Here is a 14,636-nt window from a genome sequence, read left to right as displayed (position 1 = left end):
CACCATTCATGACCTGTCTCCACCACCCTAGTCTAAATCACTAACTTTTTTTTAAAGTTTATTTATTTTAGTAATCTCTGTACCCAACGTGGGGCTTGAACTCATGACCCCGAGATCAAGAGTTATATACTCTTCCAACTGAGCCAGCTAGGTGCCCCCTAAGTCACTGTTTTAGCATAGACTACTGCAGATTTATTTATAGACTGGCAGTATATTCCCAAACCCAGAATTGGGATATAATAAACCTAATAATTTCCAAACACTTGAGTTTAAGGTAGAGCCTGAGGAGTTCCCATTTGCTTGCTGGTATATGAGAGGATTTGGCTCTTTAGAATATAAATTATTACTAAATTTATTTATTATTTATTTATTTTGAAGATTTTATTTATTTATTTGAGAGAGAGAGAGAGTGAGCACAAGCAGGGGCAGAGGGAGAGGGAGAAGCAGACTCCCCTGCTGAGCAGGGAGCCCGATGGAGGGCTTGATCCCAGGACCCTGGGATTATGACCTGAGCCAAAAGCAGACACTTAACAGAATGAGCCACCCAGGCGCTCCTAATTATTACTAAATTTAATTCTGTGGTTGATAATGCTAATTTTAAAAACTGGGAAAGAGAAACTTGTGCTGCTGTGTATTTGTATGCTCATGAAAACTAGACACAAGAGTTGATGTCTGGGGGCGCCTGGGTGGCTCAGTCAGTTGGGCGTCTGCCTTTGGCTCAGGTCATGATCCCAGGGTCCTGGGATCGAGCCCCGCATCGGGCTCCCTGCTCAGCGGGAACCTGCTTCTCCCTCTCCCACTCCCCCTGCTTGTGTTCCCTCTCTCGATGTCTCTCTGTCAAATAAAATCTTAAAAAAAAAAAAGAGTTGATGTCTGTCTTATAAAACTGTTGAGTTTCAGATGATGTTTTCTTTCATTCTGCTTGTTTAACACAGCTCCATCCTAATCAGGACTGTGGGAATTATAGTGGATAGTAGAAAAAGTTTATCTCCTACCTGATCAGGAGGAGCAGTTGCCAAAAATGAAATTTTGAACAATTTATGTGCTTCACTCACCTAATTGAAAATTTCTCAACCCTGAGTGATACGTAAAATCTTTTTTTTTAAAGATTTTATTTATTTGACAGAGAGAGCAAGAGCAGGAACACAAGCCGGGGTGGGTGAGAGAGGGAGAAGCAGGCCTCCCGCTGAGCAGGGAGCCCGATGTGGGGCTCGATCCCAGGACCCCGGGATCATGACCTGAGCTGAAGGCAGACTCCCAACAACTGAACCACCCAGGCGCCCCCATAGAATCTTTTTAAAGGAAAACAAATATTGTGCCTTAAATTTGTTATGGTATTTATGCAAATTTGCGAGTACAAAGCTAAACAGAATTCTTGTGTTGGATAGAGCATTCAATTTTTTTTTTTTAAGATTTTATTTATTTATTTGACAGAGAGAGAGACAGAGAGGGAACACAAGCAGGGGGAGTGGGAGAGGGAGAAGCAGGCTTCCCACCGAGCAGGGAGCCCAATGTGGGGCTCGATCCCAGGACCCTGGGATCATGACCTGAGCTGAAGGCAGATGCTTAACGACTGAGCCACCCAGGTGCCCCCATCCAATTTTAAATATATAAAAGTATATTATAAAACCGGTGGAATATTTATGCGTCTTAAGTACAAATTTTGTTTGGCTTACACTGAAGCCAACAGAAGAACCTGCAGAGTGCAGACAATAAAGTATCAAAGTAATTTATGCATCTTAATTAATACAGAATAGGACTAAAATATTTGTTAACAATTTTTTTGATAGAAATTTTCTAGTTATTTTTATGTGGCTGTGTAGGTATGTGAAATAAAGTGTTTTTTTGCTTTGTTAAGACCCCTGGACATACCCCTTCCTTAAGATGGGATGAGACGCCAGGTCGTGCAAAGGGAAGTGAGACTCCTGGAGCAACCCCAGGCTCAAAAATATGGGATCCTACACCTAGTCACACACCAGCGGGAGCTGCTACTCCTGGACGTGGGGATACACCAGGCCATGCAACACCAGGCCATGGGGGCGCAACTTCCAGTGCTCGTAAAAACAGATGGGATGAGACCCCCAAAACAGAAAGAGGTACTTCTGGTGGAATCTTGGTGTGTGTTTAGGTGAAATAATGATTTGATGAATGGTATGTTTATAGGAGGAAACCTGTTCACATCTCTAGTCCTGGGTAGAAAGGTAAATAATCAGTCGTTTTGGGGGATAGATAAAGAACTAAGGCGATCATATGCTTGAATTCTTTTCCCTTCTTGAAAACATAAAATTTACCATTTTAACCATTTTAAGTGTACAGTTCATGGTGTTAAGTACATTTGTAGTATTGGGCAACCATCACCACTATTCATTTCTAGAACTTTTTCATCATCCTGAACAGAAACTCTGTACCCGTTAAACAATAATTTACCATTCCCTCCTCCTCCCAACCCCTGGTAACCTCTATTTTCTGTCTGTATAAATTTGTCTAAATCTCTTGTTTCTCTGTGTGTGTATGTGTGTGTGTGTGTGTGTGTAAACTCTTTAAACCTATGGTTTGTTAATTCTTCAAGAGATTAGCTGTGAGAAGTTAAGGCTTAATAGTACATCTGTTATATTAAAATTTTATAAAGGATTTCTAATGATATGGGAGAATGCTCAGCATATGGTGGATGAAAGAAGCAGTTTAGAGTTGTACACGTGAAGTAATCCAACTGTACAGAGAAATCAGAAGTAGCTCAAGATGCATAAAGTGGCTGTCTCTGGGTTGTGCTATTATGCCTGGTTAAAAAAATACTTTTGTTTTTCTATTCCTCAGTGGCTACTACATTTTTGTAATCAGTGGGAAAGAAACAAAAAATAATGTGGGAGGATAAATACGAAATGAAAATTTAAACTTTAAATGGGTCTCCATTTTAAGAATATCCTGTTTTTGAACTTGACCAGTTTTAATACGTTAGCTCTTTGAGAATAAACAGTAATTTTTTTGACAGTGGTTAAAATTTTTTATTTATTTACTTTTTTTTTTAAAAAGATACTCCTGGGCATGGAAGCGGATGGGCTGAGACTCCTCGAACCGATCGAGGTGGAGATTCAATTGGTGAAACACCAACTCCTGGAGCCAGTAAAAGAAAGTCACGTTGGGATGAAACACCGGCTAGTCAGATGGGTGGAAGCACTCCTGTTCTGACCCCTGGAAAGACACCAATTGGCACACCAGCAATGAACATGGCTACCCCTACTCCAGGTAGAAAATCTCCCATTGGAAATAATTTTTTTCCTGGAAATATTTTGAATTTTTTTTCTCTCAGGTATTGTGTGTGCTATTAATGCCCATTTTTAGCAAGAATAACTGGATTAAAAAGTTTTGGTTTGAATTTATAGTAACAAAGCAATTAAAATTGATGTTAACTGTCTTATATCCCAAGGGCCTATGTAATGTTAAGACTTGCACTATAGGGGCGCCTGGGTGGCTCAGTCAGTTGGGCAGCTGCCTTCAGCTCAGGTCATGATCTCAAGGTCCTGGGATCGAGCCCCGCATCGGGCTCCGTTCTCGGCGGGAGGCCTCTTCTCCCTCTCCCACTCCCCCTGCTTCTGTTCCCTCTCTCGCTGTCTCTCTTTGTCAAATAAATAAAATCTTAAAAAAAAGACTTGCACTATAGATTGTTAACAGAAATTTGCTCTTTTGGTAGGTCACATAATGAGTATGACTCCTGAACAGCTTCAGGCTTGGCGGTGGGAAAGAGAAATTGATGAGAGAAACCGCCCACTTTCTGATGAAGAATTAGATGCTATGTTCCCAGAAGGATATAAGGTAATAACAAATACCAGTGTGGTAATATTTAGGATGTGAATTTTATTTAAATGTTCTGTGAAGAAATTAATTGGTCAAGTTTGTATTGGCCCTGCCCAAATTTACTACTGCTGTTCCATTCTTTTAGCTATTTCCAAGTTTATTTCAGTTCCAAAAGGTAATAGAGATGAAAAAATGAATGACATGAAGCTTTTATTACTTTTGGAAGGTGAGAAATTATAAGGACTTCTAGGACCATACTTTGAGAACTCCTGCCTTGGTGGTATGGAATAGCTTGCTGCTGTAGTTTATCAACAGTCGCAGGATTAAGCTCACATTAGATCATAGTTATTTTACTTTGTGCCTCCCAAGATTTTGTTTATTTAAGTTCCTGGGTTGCAAATAAACACAAAGAATATTCTCTTTACCATAGCAACTTGAAGTTTATTTTGAATTACAAAATTTTCTAAGTACCTGGGACTCAGGAACCATTTGCTGGTCTAAAGGTAGTCCAAAGTTAGCTGGAACCTAGGACATCTAGAGGGCCTTTCCAGAGCCTTATATTGCCAGTGCCTGCTGCTTTTTAAGAGTTTGTATGTTTTTCCCCTTGTTAGGTTTATATTAGAGTGTTTTAAGTGTGCATGAATTTCTGCTTTAAACTTCTTATAGCCTCCACATAATGCTGTGGGAATAGACATTCTACAACTTACTCTTGTCTTCTTAATTGCAGTCATTGATTTCCTTAATATCAATAGGAGAGAAAAATCTTTCTTAGTGAATCTTAGGTGAAGTTTTTGGTTTAATCAAATGGTGTATTTTATAGGGCTTTGGTAAATATTTTACTTTTGGTTTTTATGAATTTAGTTTTATACACAACTCATTTTTGTCAAACAACTTAAATATTAAGATTCTTTGCTGTTTTTTTTTTTTTTAAAGATTTTATTTATTTATTTATTTGAGAGAGAGAGAGAGAGAGAAACAGCATGAGAGGGGATAGGGTCAGAGGGAGAAGCAGGCTCCCCGCCGAGCCGGGAGCCCGATGCGGGACTCAATCCCAGGGCTCCGGGATCATGACCTGAGCCGAAGGCAGTCGCTTAACCAACTGAGCTACCCAGGCGCCCAAGATTCTTTGCTTTTATAAAAGTGCAGAGATTTATTTGAATGGGTTTTCATTTTATTAAAATTAACCCTTTATTATGTGTACTTTGTGAGCTTATTTCCACTTATGACCTATCAGCTCATCAGCATGTTTATATAGGTTAATGTTTGAAAGTGATCAGAATTTCATAAGCCTGCTTCAGGTATCTCATTTTCCCACATTCCTAATATTCTTAATTTATATTTTAATTAGATGAGAAGTATGAATGGTTGTCATACAGATTTTAAACATAAGATAGAAGGATGGGATCAATGTTAATTCTTGTTTCCAAGCAAAAAGCTTCTAGCTAATAAACTAAGATATTTTAAGTGCAAATATTAATTCATTGTTATTATATAACATAATGAAACTTTATAAAGTCAAGAAAATCCTAAACTATCTTTTAACTGTACTAGGTACTTCCCCCTCCAGCTGGTTATGTTCCTATTCGAACTCCAGCTCGAAAGCTGACAGCAACTCCAACACCTTTGGGCGGCATGACTGGTTTCCACATGCAAACTGAAGATAGAACAATGAAAAGTGTTAATGACCAGCCATCTGGAAATCTTCCATTTTTAAAACCCGATGATATTCAGTACTTTGATAAACTTTTGGTGAGTAGTAATAACAGAACTAAAATACTGCTTTTTATTTAGGACTTACAAATTGCAATATCTTAATCTACCTTTACATTTTCTCTTTTTACTAATAGGTTGATGTTGATGAATCAACACTTAGTCCAGAAGAGCAAAAAGAGAGAAAAATAATGAAGCTGCTTTTAAAAATTAAGAATGGAACACCTCCAATGAGAAAGGTAAGTACCACTTCACTAAATCATCAGGTTCATTATAATTTTATGTTAGGAATTTATAATTAATCTCTTCATCTTTACCAATGGCATAGTGTAAGAGAAGGAAAGGTGTGTACTATGAGGGATTTAGTTTTTTAATCAAACCATTTTATGCTAATAAGGATGTTGAAAAATGGGATTCTCCTTTTTGTTCTCAGGGCCTTTAAAACATGCTGAAGACACTAAGGTAATTAGTAGAATTATGTGAGGAATTACATTAGTATCATATGTAATTTGAAAATGGGCTTTGCTTTAGCAGAAGTTAAGGAGTTTTATATTGTATCCTGTGGCTCCATTATTCTACTAAATTACCCTTTTTTGAATTAACCGAAAACAATGAACTTCAGTTACAGGAGTTCAGACTTCAGAATAATTTGATGGGAATGCACTCAGGCTACACTGTGTAAGATGTCTGTGACGTTTACACTAAAAATACTGTTATAGAAAATCATGGAATAATTTGCATGTTCTGAATGCTTAATTATAAAGGAACACACCTTTTACTCTTTTTTTCCACCCTAGGCCGCATTGCGTCAGATTACTGATAAAGCTCGTGAATTTGGAGCTGGTCCTTTGTTTAATCAGATTCTTCCTCTCCTGATGTCTCCTACACTTGAGGATCAAGAGCGTCATTTACTTGTCAAAGTTATTGATCGAATATTATACAAACTTGATGACTTAGTTCGACCATATGTGCACAAGGTTTGTTCTCTTCAAGTAGTGTTTCTACTGGTTGAATTTTTTTTTTTTTTTTAAAGATTTTATTTATTTGACAGAGACACAGTGAAAGAGGGAACACAAGCAGGGGGAGTGGGAAGGGAGAAGCAGGCTTCCCGCTGAGCAGGGAGCCCGATGCGGGGCTTGATCCCAGAACCTGGGATCATGACCTGAGCTGAAGGCAGACGCTTAACGACTGAGCCACCCAGGCGCCCCCTGGTTGAATTTTTTTTTTTTTTTTTAAAGATTTTATTTATTTTTTAGAGAGCGAGCGAGAGAGAAACAGCATGAGAAGGGAGAGGGTCAGAGGGAGAAGCAGGCTCCCCGCTGAGCCGGGAGCCCGATGTGGGACGCGATCCCAGGACCCTGGGATCATGACCTGAGCCGAAGGCAGACGCTTAACCATCTGAGCCACCCAGGCGCCCGAATATTTTTTTAATATAAAAGGAATTCATGGATTTTTAAAACCAGTGTATTACATTTGCAAAATTTAAAAAATTCTAAAAAAGTAGTAGCTGATGCATGCATTCACAGTATAAAGAGAAATTTCAGCCCCCAGCAAGACACCAAGTTAACCAATACTAAATTTACATGTCCTCTTAGACCCTTTTCTTTGCATAAGCATACATCACACATATACAAATATATGTGTGCATATGTAGAAGGAACTTTTTGTCATTTTTACAGTGGATTCATATTATTCATATTTTTTCATTTGCTTTTATTGGTATAACATTAGGACGAGAAAAGGTGTGTGTCTGTAGTACACCATTTAGTGTTAAGGACCCATCTTTCTGCTGGTGATGATAATGCCTAAGAATTATAAAATGAAGATTGATGTTTAAGTTATTATCTTTTAAAATAAAATGTTGACTGTTAATCTGTGTGATTAATAGCTCCCCCCAGCTTTTATCTTTATATTTGTCTTTATATATCTTGAATTTGCATAATTAAAATTTTTAATTCGTCCTTGATTAACAGAGTCCTGGTAATTGTAAATTTCCTGGTAAAATATGTTTTGTATGCTTGTGTGTTTAAATTACATAAATGGCCTATAATAAATTTTTTCTCTGTAATTTTACGAGTATGGCATTAGTAATTGTTGTGAAAATGTAGCTCTTTTTCTTTTTCAGATCCTTGTAGTCATTGAACCATTATTGATTGATGAAGATTACTATGCTAGAGTGGAAGGTCGAGAGATTATTTCTAATTTGGCAAAGGTATTTATATTTATTTTTGAGAAGAAAGTTTTGTATCCATCAATAGGATTATTTGATTATAGAAAGAGTTCAGGGTTAATGTTATCAACTGATGACTGTCCTTTTTTCTTGACTTTTTAGGCTGCTGGTCTGGCTACCATGATCTCTACCATGAGACCTGATATTGATAACATGGATGAGTATGTCCGTAACACAACAGCTAGAGCTTTTGCTGTTGTAGCCTCTGCCCTGGGCATTCCTTCATTGTTGCCCTTCTTAAAAGCTGTGTGTAAAAGCAAGAAGTCCTGGCAAGCAAGACATACTGGTATTAAGATTGTACAGCAGATAGCTATTCTTATGGGCTGTGCCATCTTGCCACATCTCAGAAGTTTAGTTGAAATCATTGAACATGGTAAGTTGTAATATAACTTTGTCTTTTATAAGACAGGTGTCCTGAAATTTGGGCTACTGATTTGGGGAGATCGATGGAAGGACTTTATCTGTATCAACACAATATAGTTTGTGATGGGCTTTGGCACATTATCTGCTTATAGGCTGTGGTTCATACTGGCTTTTGCCTCATTTTGTCCAATGTGAACGGATTCTGCAGTTTGACTAAATGCTGGGGTTGTGGAAATTATAGGAAATGTCACTTAGTTACAACTTGGGTTTGGTTTTTCAGGTCTTGTGGATGAGCAACAGAAAGTTCGGACCATTAGTGCTTTGGCCATTGCTGCCTTGGCTGAAGCCGCAACTCCATATGGTATCGAATCTTTTGATTCTGTGTTAAAGCCTCTGTGGAAGGGTATCCGCCAACACAGAGGAAAGGTATGTTCACCAAATAGATTTTGTTTTTCGTTTGATTTCTACTCAATGAAGTTAAGGCAACTTAAATCTAATTTATTAAGTATACGTATTTTTTATTTTAAAATAGGGTCTGGCTGCCTTCTTAAAAGCTATTGGGTATCTTATTCCTCTTATGGATGCAGAATATGCCAACTACTATACTAGAGAAGTGATGTTAATCCTTATTCGAGAATTTCAATCTCCTGATGAAGAAATGAAGAAAATTGTGCTGAAGGTAATTGTTCGAAATTTTTATCCCAGATTTGTTCATCTAAATTGGGTGTGTTTCATGGTTCAAAGAGAATGTTAAAGAATGTTAAAAAAACCACTGTTGTTGTGTGTTAAGCCAGGCCGGTTTTACTATTATCTTTTAACTTTTTAGGTGGTAAAGCAGTGTTGTGGAACAGATGGTGTAGAAGCAAACTACATTAAAACAGAGATTCTTCCTCCTTTTTTTAAACACTTCTGGCAACACAGAATGGCTTTGGATAGAAGAAATTACCGACAGGTAAACTTTTATTGTAAAAAATATTTTCAAGGGATTCCTGACTGGCTCACTTGGTAGAGCATGTGACTCTTGATCTCAGGGTTGTGAGTTCAAGCCCCACATTGGTTGTGGAGCCTACTTTAAAAAAGAATATTTTCAAAAATCCTTTCAACTAATTTTTAAGTCAGTTCCAATAAATGTTACATATTATTTTTTGCCCTAGTTACCTCACAGTATGTGCTTGATTGTGAAAGGAAATGGATTTTAGTCAGCCAGTTAACTTCCATTTTGATTTTGCATCCTACAATAAATGCCCAACTAGGAATTAGTATCTTTGTCTAGTTAAATGAAATGCTTCGTCTGGCTAGGTAGAACATGACTGCAGTCTTACTTTAAATCACTTTGATTAATACCCACATTTGGGTTTTTTGGTCACCTTTCTCTTAAAGGTTTTATTAATTTTTTTTAAAGGATTTTATTTATTTGAGAGAGAGAGAGAGCACACAAGCAGGGGGAGGGGCAGAGGGAGAGGGAGAAGCAGGCTCCCCGCTGAGCAGGGAGCTGGATGTGGGGCTCGATCCCAGGACCCTGGGATCATGACCTGAGCCGAAGGCAGATGGTCAACCGACTGAGCCACCCAGGCGCCCCTCTCTTAAAGGTTTTAAAACAAGAATTAGCTGTTCTCAGCATGCTTGCTGGCCTGATTATATCTAAAGGGTTTTTTTTCCTTTTTAGTTAGTTGATACTACCGTGGAGTTGGCAAACAAAGTAGGAGCGGCAGAAATTATATCCAGGATTGTGGATGATCTGAAAGATGAAGCTGAACAGTACAGAAAAATGGTGATGGAGACAATTGAGAAAATTATGGGCAACTTGGGAGCAGCAGATATTGATCATAAACTTGAAGAACAGCTGATTGATGGTATTCTTTATGCTTTCCAAGAACAGACTACAGAGGTAATGATACTAATTATATTATGGCAAATTGCTGCTGACTTTCATGTTTGTAAAACACATTTCAAGCAAATAATTATCACTAAAAAGTAATTGAATTTAAAATTTTAAAAATGCTCATGGTCTCATTCCAGTTGTCTGGGAGGAAATACTCTTTAAATTTTTAGATTTCATTTTGTTAAAACAATATTAGCATTTTTAAACTGTTCAGTCACAAACTGAATTCTGGTTCCCAGTGAATGTAGTTCTAAAATGTAACTTAGCTTTTCTTGTTTTAGGACTCAGTAATGTTGAATGGCTTTGGCACAGTGGTCAATGCTCTTGGCAAACGAGTCAAACCTTACTTGCCTCAGATCTGTGGTACAGTTTTGTGGCGTTTAAATAACAAATCAGCTAAAGTTAGGCAACAGGCAGCTGACTTGATCTCTCGAACTGCTGTTGTCATGAAGACTTGTCAAGAGGTAAACTTTTGTATCATATTCTTATTTCTTCACCAAATAGTTTCATGTGAATTAGTACCATTTTAACATTATTTTTTTTATTACAGGAAAAATTGATGGGGCACTTGGGTGTTGTTTTGTATGAATATTTGGGTGAAGAGTACCCTGAAGTATTGGGCAGCATTCTTGGAGCACTGAAGGCCATTGTAAATGTAATAGGTATGGAATTTGCTGGTCATATAAGAATTGTTTTGTTCTTCTAACTTTCTTTTTTTGTTAAAAGTAAAATATAGAATCATATTTAGGAGTTGAGTAATGGTTTCTGATACTTTGTTATTTAAGCACTTCAGAATTATAGTGAAGTCGGGATGTCACAAAAGTCTTGTTTCCTTAAACTCATTTATATTGTACTTTAAAAAGGGAAAAGAGGGCAAGTTTAGGACCTGTAAGAGAGGTGGGAATAGTTACAACTCAAAAAACTTTGAAGTCCGATGGACTAGAGAATCCTAATAAAAATAGTGTCTCACCTGAAATGTATTCAGGGGGTGGGAGGAGACAATACTGAAATTTTAATTTAGTTTTAGGACAAAATATTATATATTTATCTAACCTTGAATTAGTAAATGATTATGGCAGGTTTTTCCTGTCGTGTTGCAGGAATATAACCAGGGAGAAAAGTGAATTTTTCAAGTTGTCTCATTTTATTTATGTCTAATTCTTTATCCATTCAGTTTTCTAACCCAAAGTAAAGATACAAGTATATTACAAATGCTCTTGGGTATGGAGAGCAAAGATTTTATTGTTTAAGGACGTTATGATGAAGCAAACAAATGGTCTCTTGTGTTGACTCTTTCATTGCAGTTGAACATGACTGTTGGGAAAGTAGCTTCTGTATGGTTTAGAGGAGCCAAAATAACCTAGCAGGAGGTCAGAATAGCTGGCTGTGATAGCCACTGTTTTTCTCATTTTATTTAGTAAGGGGTTTTTATGCAATATAGGAGATCTTCAAACCATTGCATTTACATATAATCCCCAATTTAGCCCTGTCTTCTATTGAAGATAGCTGTTTGCCAAAAATCAGTTACTTGGCCACTTGTGGGGCTCTGGTTTGCAGGGAATTTTAAACCATATTGTTGATGCAATGGAGAGAGAATCAGAACAAGCAATTCTAGTTAGAGCAAGAGCCCCTGCCAGCTGCCTCCTTTTTTCTCTCTTCATAGGTGTAAATACCATCCAAGTATGCCCTGCATTGCAGGGAGACTGGAGATCTGTTTGTTTTGCAGTTAAAGGGTAAGGGGGCCCTTTCTGGAAAATTTTGCTTTAATTTACATGTCTACCTCTGGCTTATATTGTTGTGTATGGCCGGAACATAAACTGTCCCCATATTTAAATGTGAGTGTACAAATACATTTCAGAACCAGATAAAACTTTTTTTTGTTGTTGAGTATCCATCATTCTTTAAATCACTTCACTAATTTCTTTCATTTCTATGCATAATCGGAAGTTTTAATACAAAGTTAAAAACAATTCTGAGGTTGGTCAGAATCTGGGACTTTTTTTTTCCATAGGCAGCTGTAAGTTTATATTTATGCCTGGTTATGTATATTACATTGCTAAGTAAAAGGTAAAATGAACAAAGGATATAGTTCAAATGTTTATTGATAGTGTGTTGACTTCTGTTAAATAGGTATGCATAAGATGACCCCACCAATTAAAGATCTCCTGCCTAGACTCACCCCCATCTTAAAGAACAGGCATGAAAAAGTACAAGAAAATTGTATTGATCTTGTTGGACGTATTGCTGACAGGTAAGCACATTACCTAAATATTTTTATGAGGTGTATTGGTTTTCACATTTAGCTACTTTTTATTTACTGCAAATTTGCTTAGTGCTTGCTTCGGCAGCACATGTACTGCAAACTTGCTTAATGTTGCAAATACATATAGTAAGATTATCCAGTGAAATTTTCAGTGAAATTTCAGTTTAGATGGTGATGAGAGGTGGCAATATAGTTTTAAGATTAAACCATCCTTTCTGAAGAGTAATATTTTTATTTAATGCTTAAACTGAGTAGGCGATCATGTTTTGAGAATTGAATTTGTTTACCTTCTAAAATTTCTTATTATCAAAACAAATAACTTTTTTCTTAAATTAGGGGAGCTGAATATGTGTCTGCAAGAGAATGGATGAGGATTTGTTTTGAGCTTTTGGAGCTCTTAAAAGCTCACAAAAAAGCTATTCGTAGAGCCACAGTCAACACATTTGGCTACATTGCAAAGGCCATTGGGTGAGTATTATTTATTTTTATATATGTATTTTTAACTTTGTAATAAACCCATCGTGTTGGAGAAGATTCTCTTTCTATAGTAATCTCTAAAGGCATGGTATGAGTAATACAATTGAGAAAGCACATCATTTAACCACTGACCTTCAGTTTTTGAGATGTTTTCTTAAATTTCAAATTAAAATAGTTTTAAAACAGTTTTTTTTTTTAAATTAAAGATTTATGTATTTATTTTTAGAGAGCAAGGGCAAAGGGGAGGTTTTAAAGGGAGGGGGAGAGTCGTAAGCGAACTCCCGCACTGAGTGTGGAACCCGCTGCAGGGCTAGATCTCATGACCCTGAGATCATGACCTGAGCTGAAATCAAGAGTCAGACACTTAACTGACTGAGCCCCCCCAGGTGCCCCTCCAGAGTTTTAAAATTTAATCACACCTCAGATATTTTCAGAGAGGAAAATAATACCATCTTTAGAATAATTCCAAATTTTTGTTGGTCTTTTTCAGGATATTGTTTAAAATGTTAGAGCCAGTTCTTAATAAAACAATCAGCATAATTTAATTCTCATATTAATGCTTTGTATGTGTGTGTTTTTTTTAACATTTTATTTTGAGAGAGTGAGCAAGCATGAGCATGGGGAGAGGTAGAGGGAGGAGAAGCAGACTCCCCACTGAGCAGGGAGCCCACCATAGGTCTCGATCCCAGGACCCTGAGACCATGACCTGGGCTGAAGGCAGATGCTTACCCGACTGAGCCACCCAGGCACTTCAGTGCTTTGTGTTTTGTTTTTGTTTTTTTTTTTTTTAAGATTTTTTATTTATTCATTTTGACAGAGACAGTGAGAGAGAGGGAACATATGCAGGTGGAGTGGGAGATGGAGAAGCAGGCCTCCCGCGGAGCAGGGAGCCCGATGCGGAGCTCAATCCCAGGACCCTGGGATCATGACCTGAGCCGAAGGCAGACGCTTAACGACTGAGCCACCCAGGCGCCCCTCAGTGCTTTGTGTTTTAAAAATAATTTTCTAGGGACGCCTGGGTGGCTCAGTCGGTTAAGCATCTTCTTTCAGCTCAGGTCATGATCCTAGACCCTGGGATTGAGTCCCACATCAGGCTCCTTGCTCAGCAGGGAACCTGCTTCTCCCTCTGCCTCTGCCTCTCCCCACTACTCGTTCTCTCTCTCTCACTCTCTGTCAAATAAAATAAAACCTTAAAAATAATTTTCTAAAATGAATCCACAAACAACCAAAATTATAACTATTAGATAATCTATGGTTATTTGCTTTTACTTCATCAGAACCAAACTAGAAGAAATAAAGGAATAGTCATTTTAGAAAATGAGATACCGTGCATACATGGGGCTTAGTAACAAAATATTTTCAAGCAATAAAGCATAATAAAAGATTAATTAGATGGAATCTCCTCACCGTCTTTTTGGTAGCAGTAATAATTTATTTCAGCAGTGATACATTCAAGATATTTGCAGTGAATAGCTTTTGTGTTTTTTTTTTTTTAAGATTTTATTTATTTATTTATTTGACAGACACAGCAAGAGAGGAAACACAAGCAGGGAGGTGGGAGAGGGAGAAGCAGGCTCCCTGCCGAGCAGGGATCCCAATGTGGGGCTCGATCCCAGGACCCTGGGATCATGACCCCTGCCGAGCAGGGATCCCAATGTGAGGCTCGATCCCAGGACCCTGGGATCATGACCTGCGCCGAGGGCAGACGCTTAACGACTGAGCCACCCAGGTGCCCCACTTTTGTGCCTTTTTTTTTTAGCTCTCGTGTCTTTCTAAGTTTGTGGTAAAATAAGTGCTTGAAGAAGTATAGATATAATAAAAGTTATGTGGGAGGGAAGATAAGAAAAGGAAAGTAGATCTTGTGTGTTGGGGCATGAGAGACCGCAGTTTGGATACAGCCTAGCTCTAGTGGCCACGTT

The 14,636-nt window shown here is 37.8% G+C and overlaps 1 protein-coding gene across 2 annotated transcripts in view; it reads left to right on the top strand.

The window, feature by feature from the left end:
- Positions 1-14,636, top strand: part of SF3B1 (splicing factor 3b subunit 1) — a 37,220-nt gene that overhangs the window by 19,220 nt on the left and 3,364 nt on the right. For both annotated transcript variants that reach the window (XM_021703240.1, XM_021703241.2), the window contains 16 exons: positions 1,859-2,096; positions 3,031-3,243; positions 3,689-3,810; positions 5,344-5,541; positions 5,640-5,741; positions 6,300-6,479; positions 7,628-7,714; positions 7,835-8,105; positions 8,376-8,521; positions 8,628-8,774; positions 8,922-9,047; positions 9,762-9,983; positions 10,259-10,441; positions 10,528-10,639; positions 12,108-12,228; positions 12,577-12,708. In XM_021703240.1, the coding sequence (XP_021558915.1) occupies positions 1,859-2,096; positions 3,031-3,243; positions 3,689-3,810; positions 5,344-5,541; positions 5,640-5,741; positions 6,300-6,479; positions 7,628-7,714; positions 7,835-8,105; positions 8,376-8,521; positions 8,628-8,774; positions 8,922-9,047; positions 9,762-9,983; positions 10,259-10,441; positions 10,528-10,639; positions 12,108-12,228; positions 12,577-12,708 (2,600 nt within the window). The remainder of the gene's footprint in view (positions 1-1,858; positions 2,097-3,030; positions 3,244-3,688; positions 3,811-5,343; positions 5,542-5,639; positions 5,742-6,299; positions 6,480-7,627; positions 7,715-7,834; positions 8,106-8,375; positions 8,522-8,627; positions 8,775-8,921; positions 9,048-9,761; positions 9,984-10,258; positions 10,442-10,527; positions 10,640-12,107; positions 12,229-12,576; positions 12,709-14,636) is intronic.

Source organism: Neomonachus schauinslandi, chromosome 3 (assembly GCF_002201575.2).
Source record: "Neomonachus schauinslandi chromosome 3, ASM220157v2, whole genome shotgun sequence".
NCBI lineage: Eukaryota > Metazoa > Chordata > Mammalia > Carnivora > Phocidae > Neomonachus > Neomonachus schauinslandi.
Note: the sequence above shows the minus strand (reverse complement) of the source record. Positions and strands in the feature narration are given on the sequence as shown.